Source organism: Eretmochelys imbricata, chromosome 10 (genome assembly GCF_965152235.1).
Source record: "Eretmochelys imbricata isolate rEreImb1 chromosome 10, rEreImb1.hap1, whole genome shotgun sequence".
Classification (NCBI taxonomy): Eukaryota; Metazoa; Chordata; order Testudines; family Cheloniidae; genus Eretmochelys; species Eretmochelys imbricata.
In genome coordinates, this window is record NC_135581.1 from 20,129,367 (window position 1) to 20,142,686 (window position 13,320).

Here is a 13,320-nt window from a genome sequence, read left to right on the forward strand (position 1 = left end):
AAGTCCCCTCATCTACTTTGTTCTAACTGTAAATAGAAATAGAATGTAAAGTAGGCTTCATAGTTACTTATCTTGGTGTGTGCCAACATAGTTTACTGTGCTCTCCCTTGTCCTTAGTAAATACATTTTTTCTTTTCTTTTTTCCGTTACCCTCTCTTTAGCTCTCCAAAGGTCACTTCCATTATTTGTGTCAGAATCATGATACACTGAATCTTCTTTTTCATAATCTTTCTCTCCTGGAGACACAAACTCCTGTGATATAATGATGTGTCCCTGGACTGGATGGGGGAGATAAATTAAAACCTTATAAAACTAGACTTAACGATCTGCCCTTCATCTGATTTCTATCTTGGCTTTGTTTTATTTCTAATCTTTTGGGGTTTAATAGAGCTTCTAATTTAATGAGGAGCCAGAACATACTAACATATAACAGCACTTGGATACTTTTGTTTCAGATGCTATTTAAATCAATAAATGTAATATAGCAGGGACAAAGCAGAAGACTGGAAGCAAGGAATTCCTGAGGTCTAATTTTGACTCTGGTCTTGGGCTAATTACTTAGCCTTTCTATGCGTCAGTTTATATGGTCAATGATTATACTGATGTACCTCTTCTTCATAGAGTATCTGAGAGTAGGTCTACATTATGGCAGGGATCGATGCTCTGAGATCGATCCACCAGCAGTTGATTTAGCAGATCTAGTAAAGACTCGCCAAATCGACTGCAGATCGCTCTCCATTCAACCCCTGTACTCTACCCCCAACGAGAAGAGTAAGGTAAGTCGACAGGAGATTTTCTCCCGTTGACCTCCCACAGTGTAGACCCCGCGGTAACTCAACCTAAGTTACATCGACTCCTAATACGTTACTCACATAGCTGGAGTTGCGTAGCGTAGGTCGACTTACCGCGGTAGTGTAGAATCATAGAATATTAGGGTTGGAAGAGACCTCAAGAGGTCATCTAGTCCAATCCCCTGCTCAAAGCAGGACCAACACCAACTAAATCATCCCAGCCAGGGCTTTGTCAAGCTGGGCCTTAAAAACCTCTAAGGATGGAGATTCCACCACCTCGCTGGGTAACCCATTCCAGTGGTTCACCACCCTCCTAGTGAGATGGTGTTTCCTAATATCCAACCTAGACCTCCCCCTCTGCAACTTGAGACCATTGCTTCTTGTTCTGTCAGCTGCCACCACTGAGAACAGCCTAGCTCCATCCTCTTTGGAACCCCACTTCAGGCTGCTATCCAATCCACCCTCAATCTCCTCTCCTGCAGACTAAATTACTCCAGTTCCCTCAGCCTCTCCTCGTAAGTCGTGTGCCTCAGCCCCCTAATTATTTTCATTGCCCTCTGCTGGACTCTCTCCAATTTGTCCACATCCCTTCTGTAGTTGGGGGACCAAAACTGGATGCAATACTCCAGGTGTGGCCTCACCAGTGCCGAATAGAGGGAAATAATCACTTCCCTCAATCTGCTGGCAGTGCTCCTACTAATACAGCCCAATATGCCATTGGCCTTCTTGGCAACAAGGGCACACTGCTGATTCATATCCAGCTTCTCGTCCACTGTAATCCCCAGGTCCTTTTCTGTAGAACTGCTGCTTAGCCAGTTGGTCCCTGCCTGTAGTAGTGCATGGGATTCTTCCTTCCTAAGTTCAGGACTCTGTACTTGTCCTTGTTGAACCTCATCAGATTTCTTTTGGCCCAATCCTCCAATTTGTCTAGGTCACTCTGGCCCCTATCCCTACTCTCCAGTGTATCTACCTATGTGTAGACATAGGTAGACATCTCCCTATGTGTAGACATAGCCTGAGATGGAAAGCACTTTTATAACTGCTTAGTATTTACACACAGTAACTGAACTGGGACTGTTTCTGTTGGTTTGTCTTACAGGTATGAAAATGGGTCAGCTTATTACCATGAAGATGATCGTGAAGGTCTCTTAAAAGTCTGTAGGCTTGTTATTCACTCTTGCTACGAAGACTACACAGTAGAAGGATTCAATGTGTTATATAATAAGCAGCCTGTTATATACATTAGTTCTGCAGCCAGAACAGGCTTGGGCCAAATTCTCTGCAATCAGGTAAGTAGTTTTAGTGTAAAGTTTTGAGTCTTTGCTGCATATAGAAACTTGCAGGCCTCATCATGCCTCGTGGTAGCCTAGCTAGATTTTGAGAGTAGATCTAGAGGTTCACAGGTAGACGCTGGTCTGTTGTAGTAGTAGCATGTTTTTGTGTGGGCCGTTGCGGGTGGCTAATGGGTGGGTGGAGGATTGCTTTTCCATCCCTGTTGTAACTAGAAGGTCCTTCATTTATCGCCATTCTGGAGCATCCACGGCTGAGCTGTCAGTGGGGCTTTACTCAGAGTTTGCCAGTGATACTCTGTCAACCAGAGAGGATCTTTTAGAGCAAAGTGAGGCTTTCTGATTCGCAGGGGGCTGAACATGCTGTCTGCAACAGTCTTATTTGTGCATTCACATGGCCTTCATCATCCTGGTACCTGAGCTTCTTCCAAGTTGTTAAATAACAGAAATACCCTTCTCCCTCTCTCTGCCTTTCCGGCTTATGGAAGAAATAGCGTTTATAGAGGTGGGGGGTTTTTTTGTTTGTTTGGTTTTTTTATGAGTTTGTGCGTGTGTACGTGCACACTGAACTTAAGTTTTCTTGTACTGTCCTAATGGTCTGATTTTTTTTTTTAAGCACAACTTCCTTGACATGTCTAAATTTTATCTTTTAACCAAAGTTAGTAACAACTGATGTATGAATAAACAAATGAAAATCGCAAATAAGATTGTCCTAAAGGCAGCCAAGGAAGGAGGAGAAACCATGCCCTGAAGCCAACCAAAAAATCTGCCAAAACAATAATACAAAACATAATGTTATCGTTTGTAAGACTGCTTTATTAATTATAAGATTCCAAAGCAATTCCAAAACACAAAAAAGAACATAAATATATTGGGAATAAACTAAAATAGCCCAGAATGGAGCTATAGGGTTCTAGTTTACAATATTCATCTAGACAGCAAGATGATGATCTCTGATTGCACACAGTTTTTATATTCCAGCAGTAGTGATGTGAGAGTTGTAAAGAGGAATTTTCTGAACTTTTCATATGAAACAATTGTATCTGATATATTTTTTTTTTTTAAAGCGTGATTGTTCCTGGTTTCATGTAGACATTTCAGTATAATAATCATTTTCTTTTGCATGACGAGCTTCTTGTTTGAAATTGTATTATCACTAAAGTGTTAGTGAAAGATGTCTCAATTTACTGTTGAACTTTAATTTTTTCAAAGAACTTGGATGCAGAAAAATATTCCTGGGAAAAAGTAATCTCACTGAATTTTTACTTGGAATAGCAAGCTTGTAGATAGGTCCTGAGTAAGAGAAATTTGTGTTTTTTAAATTTAATCTTTGAAAAAAGGCCGACATTATATACAACAGCATGTTGTAAAAATACATGCAATATATAGCATAAATTGTATGAAAATTTCTTGTCTTAACTCTCTACTATACAATAATAATTTTGCATAAGTGAATATATATACACACACCACGTATAGGACTACTCATGTGCTTAAACGTTTGCTGGATTAAGGCCAAATTGCTCTGGGCTGGACAGGATTGAGTCCACTGTGAGCAGCCTCATTTCCCTGGTGAAGATTAGTGTTTTATCTGTGCCCTGATACAAGATACAAACTCTGAAAAATGTCCAGGTTTGACTTATTGTCTACTTCCACTTACTCATGTTAAAAACTAACTGTTATTTTACAACTGTTTTGTTACTTTACAGTGGTCTCACTCTCTTCCTTTTCTCCACTCTTAGTCTGATCATAAGTTCTAGCAGAAAACTCATTTTTAAAATGCAAGGAAAATCACTGGTAGCAGAGCCTCTGTCACTATGTGTTTGCTTCTTTCAGTGGCTTTTTTTTATTCCTCCTTGTATTTTTGTGAGCAGTTTAAATAAGTAACATAAATCATGTGTGAGTTGTTCAAATTCCATCTTTCTCATTGCAGCTTGGGTTGCCCCTTTCATGTATGTGCCGCGTGCCTTGTAACACCATGTTTGGATCCCAACATCAGATGGTAAGTTTTGGGCATTGTCTTTTTAAACTGACCTTTTCTTTTTGCTTTGAAGAAGGCTTATTAAGGAGTGATTTGAGAATGTTGTTAGGAAAGAGTGGTGAATGTTTGACTTTTTCATCCTCTGAGCTTTCTCGGTGTAGATGTAACAGAACATTGGCTATTAATTGGCCTTAATCTCTTAAATGTAATGAAATCAGAAATACGTGTAGCACTTGTATCCTGAACTCTGTACTTATTATCTGCAGTATGTATTTTGGTGCAGTCAGTAAGGGCTTTCTAGTTTTGAAACCCTGGATATATGTAGACCCTCTGAGGTAAATTTTTAAAGGAGAAGTTTAGGCTTGAACACTAAACTTCTTTTTGTTGCTGTGTATGCCATTGTGATGAATGATTAAACTTTTCCTTGTGTTTTAATAGATTCACACAGATAAAAGTCCGCGGAAGTTTGTGTTACAAAAAAAAGCCTGATTTTTAGAGTTGAAAGAAGAACCCTAAGTATATGAGGATCCAATATAACTCCCATTGAAGTCAATAGAAAGACATTCTGAACTTGTAGCATTGGAAAGTACTGTTGAGTCTATGCTTCTTAAGAGAAGGAGTATAAATTAAATAGTTTTCTTCAGTAGAATTATGTCCAGTGTAAATTCAAAACTCTGAATTTAAAAGCACCTACTTTATCTGTGTATTTATGGTGTATTTGACTTATTTTGTCTTTGTGGCTATGTGGAAATGGGGAAATCGTAAATTCAGACAACAAGGTATTAAGAATTTAATCAGTGGATCAGCTTTTAAAATATCAGGATACTATCCTATGCTACTTTTAGAAACCCCAATTTTCCAGTTCAACGGGAACATATTATGTACTGTCTATCTAATGCAGTGTTTATATTTTTTTCTTATTGGTGACAGGATGTTGCTTTATTGGACAGACTGATTAAAGACGATATTGAATCTGGAAAGCTGCCACTATTACTCGTGGCCAATGCTGGTAAGTATCCTGAGCAGATAGGAATAAAACAGTATCCTAGAAATTTTTTTTTTTTTTTTTAGAATTTGGAATTGTAGATAATATTGATGACTTGTGTTAGAGTAGATCATTGGTTTCTTGATACAGAATATCATAGTGACTGCATAATATTTAGCTGTCCAAGAAGTTATTTAAAGGAGTGACTTAGGACCAGATTGTACAATGTTATTACCATTCATGAGAACTTACTCATAAAAGTAGTTCTGTTTATGTCCGCGGGCATGCTTGCATGACTTAGAGCGCCGCAGTTTGCTCCTTAGTGAGCATAGCTTAGCTTTTGAAAAATGGGATTCTGGAGCTGACCAAGAACCTTTCTATCGTGTTGTACATGCCATTACATTCAAAAATTAACTTTCTCTGAATGAATAATTGAGCAAACATCTAAATTCTTCTTTAGTGAGGAAAGAGGGTTGTGGGTGTTTTTGTTTTTTGTTTTTTTGGTAAGTGGAGGTGGGAAGAAAGTGCTGTGTTTGCTTTTTCCCTTTAGAAATAATAGGGGTTTTCTTTATTTTGGCAAGGTTGTTCTTTGATGAATTAGGTGTATTGAACTTTTTTTAATCACAATGGCTGCGTTTTTGAATGCTTATGACATCTAGTCTCCCAAGCAGGGCTTTGGAGCAGAGCCTGCAGAGCAGCTCTGGAGCAGTGGAGCTGCAGGTTTTTTCCTGGAGCTGGAGCGGAGCCGGAGCACAGCTCCAAAGCCCTGCTCCCAAGTACTTTTAATTACATAGATAAGAAGAAAATAGAGCTTTAAATACTATGAATAAAAATCACATTCTCAGTCAATCACGTTGAACTTCCATGGTATCCAATGTCCTAATTGCACGATCTCTCTCTTCACTTCTTCATGAGTCCATCAAGAAGATAAGACTTGAATTTCTAATTTATTAATTTAAAAAAAAAAGAGGACACCAAACTTCTTCCCTCCCTGCAGGTGACCTTTTAAACACTATTTGGAGTTATTTACTAATGTAGATCTAGAGTTAAATGCACAATCAAAGTTTGTTTGCTGACTTACACATCTGATATTTAAAGTGACTTTTCTTTCCTTTTAATTCAGGTACGCCAGGAGCAGGTCATACAGACAAACTTGGGCGACTGAAAGAACTCTGTGAGCAGTATAACATGTGGCTACATGTAGAAGGGTACAGAACTTGAGACTTCTTTCTTGTGTAATCATATTCACTAATGAAACTTCCGATAATGGAGCAACTTTTAATTCCATAGCTAACATACTCTAATGGCCACAGCTGACTCTGCATGTTTTGCTATTATTAAATGTTTTATATGCCAACATAAATTTGCCACTCTACAAAGTGTAGAGCCCTGCAGATGTCACTTTTTGTTGCAAAAGGTTATTCATGTATATGTAATTACTCGGCATGGAGTCAGTATATAGATGTGAGTAGCCTGCCCTTGCTTTGAAGTGCTTGGACAAGACATAAGGTAACAGTTCATAGGGATTACTGAAGAAGTGAAGGGAGGCTGGAGTGCTTTAAGAGATGAGATTTAGAGGAGTAGAGGACATGTGGTGGCTAAGGAAACTGGTGCAATAGGCAGCATGATTTAGAACAGGAATAACGGCATAAGTAGTGTTATTAGAGGAGCCCCTGCTTTTAGACTACGAGGCCTTCAGAGCAAAGCCTGTTACCTATTTGGCCTGAGCTACCACTGTACGCAGTTGTGTACCATACATTTATGGCGTGCTATAAATCATTGACAGAATGCTACTGATGAAGTATGATTAGCACAGGATGGATTAATATTTCTAAAAAGTTGGACTGATATCGAGACTAAAATGAAATTTTAGTTGTCTGAATTCTGGAATATTAAATTGCAGTCTCTACTGTATGTGCAGTAAAAAATACATGAACAACAATGACCTCCTTTTATACAACTGCATGAAAACGCTACCTTTTAGTTGAAGAAAAGCTGTAAATAATTAATTTAGCTAAGACTGTTTTCCTTTCCAGAGTGAATTTGGCAACTTTGGCTTTAGGTTATGTCTCCTCTTCAGTACTGGTATGTACTGGTGTATCATAAGTATAATGCTCTAGACTTTAAAGTTGTTACATAATTAAAATGTAGGTGGCCCATAATAAACTTGAGTGTTTTTTCTTTAGGCTGCAACAAAATGTGACAGCATGACTCTTACTCTGGGTTCCTGGTTGGGTCTCCCAGCAGTACCTGCAGTGACACTCTACAGACATGAGGATCCTTCTTTGGTAGCTTTGACTTTTTTTTGAATGAACATTTAAATACTAGAGACTTCAAAACTGCAACCATGACCTGATTCTTTGTTCCTTATAGATGCCTAAAGAAACAATAAGTTGCAAAAGATCCTTCTGTTAATGTTGTGACACGTTTTGTCCTTTCATAGCGTTAGAATGAATCAGATTGTGTTGAAATTTTAGTTATTCAGTGACAGTATTCTTTCTTGCCTTTAGTCCTTAGCTGCAGGCCTAACATCAAGTCAGCCAGTAGAGAAACTCCGTGCCCTGCCCCTGTGGCTATCCTTGCAGTACCTGGGACATGATGGGATTGTTGAGAGAATAAAGCATGCATCTCAGCTGGTAAGAAGTAGTTCGTCTTCAAATGATATGCAAACTTTTGCTTTTCTGAGAGTGGGCAGGGGGATCTTATTAAGGATCTTTCTACCATCTTACTTGAATAAGTTCATTCTTCAGACAGAAATTTAGTTTAAATGGCAGTGTCTGGTTTGGTTACTGTCATCTGGGCATGAATAGCACTGTATAGTTACTCACCTCTTTATTTAAGAGCACTTTGATAACCATTTTAAATGCATCTCTGAATATGATGAAGCATCTCAGAAACAAGTGCAGCGGATCTGAAATAAAGCAAGAATTGTTACCAAATATTCTGAAGGTGTTATATTACTGCATACTATACTAAGACCAGCCATGTTGACAGCTACAGTATTGGCATTCTTTTTCGAGTATGTCGTCTTTGCGGGGAGAGAGGAAAGTTAGGAATTGCAATGGGAAATCCTAGTGGATACAGGTTATGGGTAGTTTTTACCCTGACTAGCTACATCAAGGTAAAAACCCAGGTGAGGAGTATGGGGTAGACCTTGACTAGATACGCTGAGATAAAAACTACCCATCTCCTGTCTCCACTAGGATTTTGCATTGAGATCGCTATCTCAAGGTAAAAAACACCACTTTTTGCAGTAAGGCATCGCCTTAATATGCCCACTAGAAAAGGACTCAGGTAGGCGTTTATAGGTTTTACATTTTTTGTTGTTGTTGGACATTGTTTAAGAAGCAGTTTGGTTATCAAAACTATTTAAAGGAATCTAAAGATGTAGTGGGATCCTTTCAGACTGAAAACTTACCCAGAGGATATGGAATCAAATCAGATTTCTAAAATTGGTTGTAAAGTTTACTTTCAAGGCAGCCCTTGAGTATTTTTACTTTTAAAGGAAGGATGGCCTTTTGTTTTATGCACTGGATTGGGACTTAAAAGGTTTGGTGCCTGGCGATGCCACAGACTTCCTGTGTGACCTTAGGCAAGTCACTTAATCTCTGTGCCTCAATTCCCCATCAGTAAATCCTGTCCCCCATCTTTTGTGTTTTCTATTTAGAACGTATGCTGTTCAGGGTATAGAAAAGTCTCTTACTATGTATTTGTACAGAGCCTCGCACAATGAGGGTCTCTAGGCTTACTGTAATGGAAATAATAAATAGTAATTTATAAATCACTGAGACAAGGGGTTCCAAATGGAAGTACTGAGGGTTTTTTAAATGAAGTGGGAAGAACTGTTTGGAAGTTATAGCTCTTCAATGAGATTCACAGTAGTGTGTGCTAGACAGTCTCTCTCATGTATAATATTTGACCATAACCAAGGTTGCAACTTTGTAACGGAGGTCACGGATTCCGTGCCTTTCCATGACCTCCATGACTTTTTGCAGCAGCTGGTGCACCTGGCTCAGGGGCAGCTCAGGCAGCCCCTGCACCAGTCGCACCGGTCACTGCTGCGGCAGTCTCGGGCCACCGTGCCCACCCCACCCCCAGCAGCAGAGTTTGGGTGTGGGAGGGGGCATGGGGTTGGGGCATAGGACAGGGTGAGGCAGGCTATGAGTGGCGCTTACCTGGGGGGCTCCGCGGAAGCAGCAACATCCCCTTCGCTCAGGTCCTAGGTGGAGGCGTGGCCATGCAGCTCTGCGTGCTGCCTCCACCTGCAGGCACCACCCCCGCAGCTACTATTGGCCACAGTTCCCAGCCAATGGGAGCTGCAAAACCCGTGCTCTGGATGGAGGTTCCTAGGACCTAAGCAAGGGGGATGTCGCCGCTTCCGGGGAGCCCCCCAGGTAAGCACCACTCAGAGCCTGCCTCATCTTGTCCCGTGCCCCTGCCCCCTCCCACACCCAAACTCTGCTGCTACTGTGCAGGGGAGGTGTGGACCAAGGTTGGGAGCCTGCTACCCCTCACAGCACCAGTGGGGGTCCTGGGCCATGCACTGCTGCCTGCCCCCTTACCCTCCCCCGCCCCTCCCCCCCCCCAGCACCGGCTGGGTTCCCACGCAGCTGGCCGCATGCCCCCACTCCAGCACCAGCAGGGGACCCGCAGCCCGCCAGCCCCCACCCCCCAACATCTGGGCTACCCTCCCTGAGCACTCGCGGCAGCCCCACCCCCCAGGTTTTAGTCAGGGGTATATAGTAAAAGTCATGGACAGGTCATGCATGGGCTGTGAATTTTTGTTTACTGTCTGTGACTTTTACTAAAAATACCCGTGACTAAAACATAGCCTTAACCATAACCGATAGATTATTATACTACTACTTCCTCTGTTCTTCACGTAGATCCTAATTCTTCTCAGGTGTTTAATGCCCAGTTGAAGTTAATGGGAGCTGTATACATGCATCCACAGGCTGACTGTAGTCCATAGGTAGTAATTTCTCCCATTAGTATGTGGGAATTTATACATCCACAGTCTTTTGAACGGACTAAATAAAATGTAAATTTTATCTACAAAGCTTAGGTGTATACATATATGCACATGTTTGAGTCCTACAATAAACCATTTTCCTAAATAATATACTGTTGAAATTCCATGATATTAGTAATATTAATTAGACAAAGATTATTGTTTGTAGCATCCTAACTTTAAACTTTGTAAATGTAAGCTCACACTTACGGATGTTGAGTTAATGTTGTCTCTGTCCATGAAAAGTAATTTCAAACCAAAAAATCTTTGTGTTTTATTCTTTGTTCTTTAGAGTCAGAGGTTGCTGGAAAACTTGAAGAACATGGATTTCATTAAAACTTCGGTACAACATGCCTTTAATACTTGGAGTAGTTTAGCAACTGGTGGTTATTAAATATCAAAATTTTTGTGAAACAGATTATCTTAAAAAATGTGTGACCCTACCCACAGCCTTGGTCGTGGTGGTATCATTCTGACTACTGAAATTACTCCTTAAAGTGTCAATGGAATTGTATAAATTTAGTTGCATATAGCAGGACTTGGTCCCTAGATTGTATTCCTTGTCCCATTGCTGTTTCTCTCTACGCACACACAAGTTATGGATATAATGCTCAGAGGCTGCCTCTGTGTTGCTGAATAGCACTTAATGTGTTAAAACTTACTCAATATTTTTTATGGTGCACTTTTTTATATTTGAAATTCATTCTTGACTATGAATTTAGCAGCACCCTGGCCAGATGTTGGTATAGTGTGGATGTTCTTACATCTGTAGACAAAGTAGTTGTCTTGCTGTGAGGGTGTTATGATACAGGAGAGTGATGTTTGTTTAAAAAAAAAAACCCGCTGATCTTAATTGAACATTCTAGTTTTTAAATTAGTTATTTCTAATGCAGCTGCTTCTAATCCAGTTTCAGTCGAAAAGATGCCCTATTCAACAGATATTTTTATTGATCTGACCCTCTGTATATTAGAATAAATACTGTATTCACACTAGTTTTCTTGGAAAACAAATGACCACAAATCACTGTGAGTGACAAAGTAATTTCATTTGTGAAAATAATCTTTTAGAACTCATCAGTTACGGAGATCCACTGTAGCCATTCCACCTTCCCCCATTTATGTTCTTGATAGCTTCTACTTATGTCACTGAACAACTCAATTATCTATTCAGAGAGATTTATGCAAGAAACTTTGCTCATAGAGCACCAAGGAAGAGTTAAAGCTATTTTAAAAAAAAAAAATTAAATGCCTGTCAGTGAATGTATTCACATTTTTCACTTTATAATGCCCGAAATTCAGTTGTGTGTAACTACTGTAACTGAAATAGAATAAAATCCCTTTTTATGTGAGAGGTAGTTTACTTTGCTATGTTTGTGTATATATTGAGACTATAAGAGTGGCTGTACTAGGTTAGACCAAGGGTCCAACTAGCCCAGTAACCTGTCTTCTAACAATGGCCAATGCCAGATGCATTCAGAGGGAATGAACAGAACAAGGCAATTATCAAGTGATCCATCCCCTGTCGTTTAGTCCCAGCATCTGGCAGTCAGAGGCTTAGGGACACCCAGAGCTTGGGTTTGTATCCCTGACCATCTTGGCTAATAGCCATTGATGGACCTATCCTTCATGAACTTATCTAGTACTTTTTTTGAACCTAGTCATACTTTTGGGCTTCACAAAATCCCCTGACATCGAGTACCACAGGTTGATCATATTGTGTGTAGTACTTCCTTTTGTTTGTTTTAAACCTGCTGCTTATGAATTTCATTGGTGATCCATGGTTCTTGTGTTACGTGAAGGAGTAAATAACACTTTCACTTTCTCCACACCATTTATGATTTTACAGATCTTGGTCACATCCCCCCTTGGTAGACTCTTTTTCAAGCTGAATAGTCTCTTTTTAATCTCTCCTCATATGGAAGCTGTTCCATATCCCTAATCATTTTTCTTGCCCTTCTCTGTACCTTTTCCATTTCTAATACATACCTTTTTTGAGATGGGGCAACCAGAACCACATGCAGTATTCAAGGTATGGGTGTACCATAGATTTATATAGTGGCATATTTACTATTTTATTATCTATCCCTTTCCTAATGGTTCCTAACATTCTGCTTTTTTGACTGCTGCTCTGCATTCAGCGGAAGTTTTCAGAGAACTATCCACAATGACTCCAAGATCTCTTTCTTGAGTGGTAACAGCTAGTTCAGCCTCCATCATTTTGTATGTATAGTTGGGATTATGTTTTCCAGTGTGCATTACTTTGCACTTATCAACATCTGCCATTTTGTTACTGAGTTTTGTGAGACCCCTTTGTAACTCTTTGCGGTCTGCTTTGGACTTAACTATCTCGAGTAATTTTGTATTGTCTGCAAACTTTGCCACCTCACTGTTTACCTCTTTTTCCAGATCATTTACACACAGTTTTATGATCTAATTTTTTGTTATTACTGAGTCAAAACATTATGGAAACTAGAACATTGTTAATACTGACAAAACCAAATGATGTGGCGGTCTCTACTGTCAGTTTTGTACCTACAACAATAAAGCTGTTTTAAGTGTTTTCATAACCACATGGATTTTTTAATTCCATTTTTAGGTTGAAGATGAACTTAGCTCTCCTGTAGTGGTATTCAAGTTTTCCCTGGAACTTCCAAATATAGGTGTGTAATTTATAGACAAAACGTGATGGTTTCAGATCTATTAATTCAAGAAACTAGTTTTATTAAATACATTACATTGTGCACTTTTTCTTATTAGTCTGAACATAAAACAAGTTTTGTTTATACAGCAGTGGTTTGAACCACCTCATAAATTGTACTCTTGTTGCAAAGTTCCATTGCATTGAAACAATGGAAGGTGATTACAAATTGTTGGAATACATACATTTCAATGCTATAATTGCTTTTGGAATGACATCTTTTAAAATCCCACGTTTACCCTTTTGAGGTCAAATAGAGTTTAATTTTCTTAGATTTCATAAAATTTCATAAAAATGTTGTTTGTCTAAAAATACTGCCTTTTGCTTTAATTAAATAAATGAAACTCTGTCTCTGCGATTTTTGTCTCTTTGGGTTCAGATCAGATGCTACATGCTGGACCGGCATCTTCAATTCAACACCCTATAACCAGCAATGAGAGACATATTTGTGACACCTTCAATCAGTGGGTAAGATTTGAGGTTCATTTCTTTTAAGAACTAAAATGAATGATTTGTAAAACGGAGGATGATTGCGTGGCTCAGGGAATGTATAACCTAGAACAGA

At 39.4% G+C, this 13,320-nt stretch overlaps 1 protein-coding gene across 2 annotated transcripts in view; it reads left to right on the top strand.

Moving 5' to 3' along the window:
- Positions 1–13,320, top strand: part of PDXDC1 (pyridoxal dependent decarboxylase domain containing 1) — a 53,345-nt gene that overhangs the window by 18,148 nt on the left and 21,877 nt on the right. For both annotated transcript variants that reach the window (XM_077828283.1, XM_077828284.1), the window contains exons 6-15: positions 1,891–2,080; positions 4,014–4,082; positions 4,992–5,070; positions 6,170–6,254; positions 7,083–7,131; positions 7,233–7,334; positions 7,557–7,682; positions 10,350–10,400; positions 12,654–12,717; positions 13,135–13,223. In XM_077828283.1, coding sequence (XP_077684409.1) covers positions 1,891–2,080; positions 4,014–4,082; positions 4,992–5,070; positions 6,170–6,254; positions 7,083–7,131; positions 7,233–7,334; positions 7,557–7,682; positions 10,350–10,400; positions 12,654–12,717; positions 13,135–13,223 — 904 coding nt within the window. The remainder of the gene's footprint in view (positions 1–1,890; positions 2,081–4,013; positions 4,083–4,991; positions 5,071–6,169; positions 6,255–7,082; positions 7,132–7,232; positions 7,335–7,556; positions 7,683–10,349; positions 10,401–12,653; positions 12,718–13,134; positions 13,224–13,320) is intronic.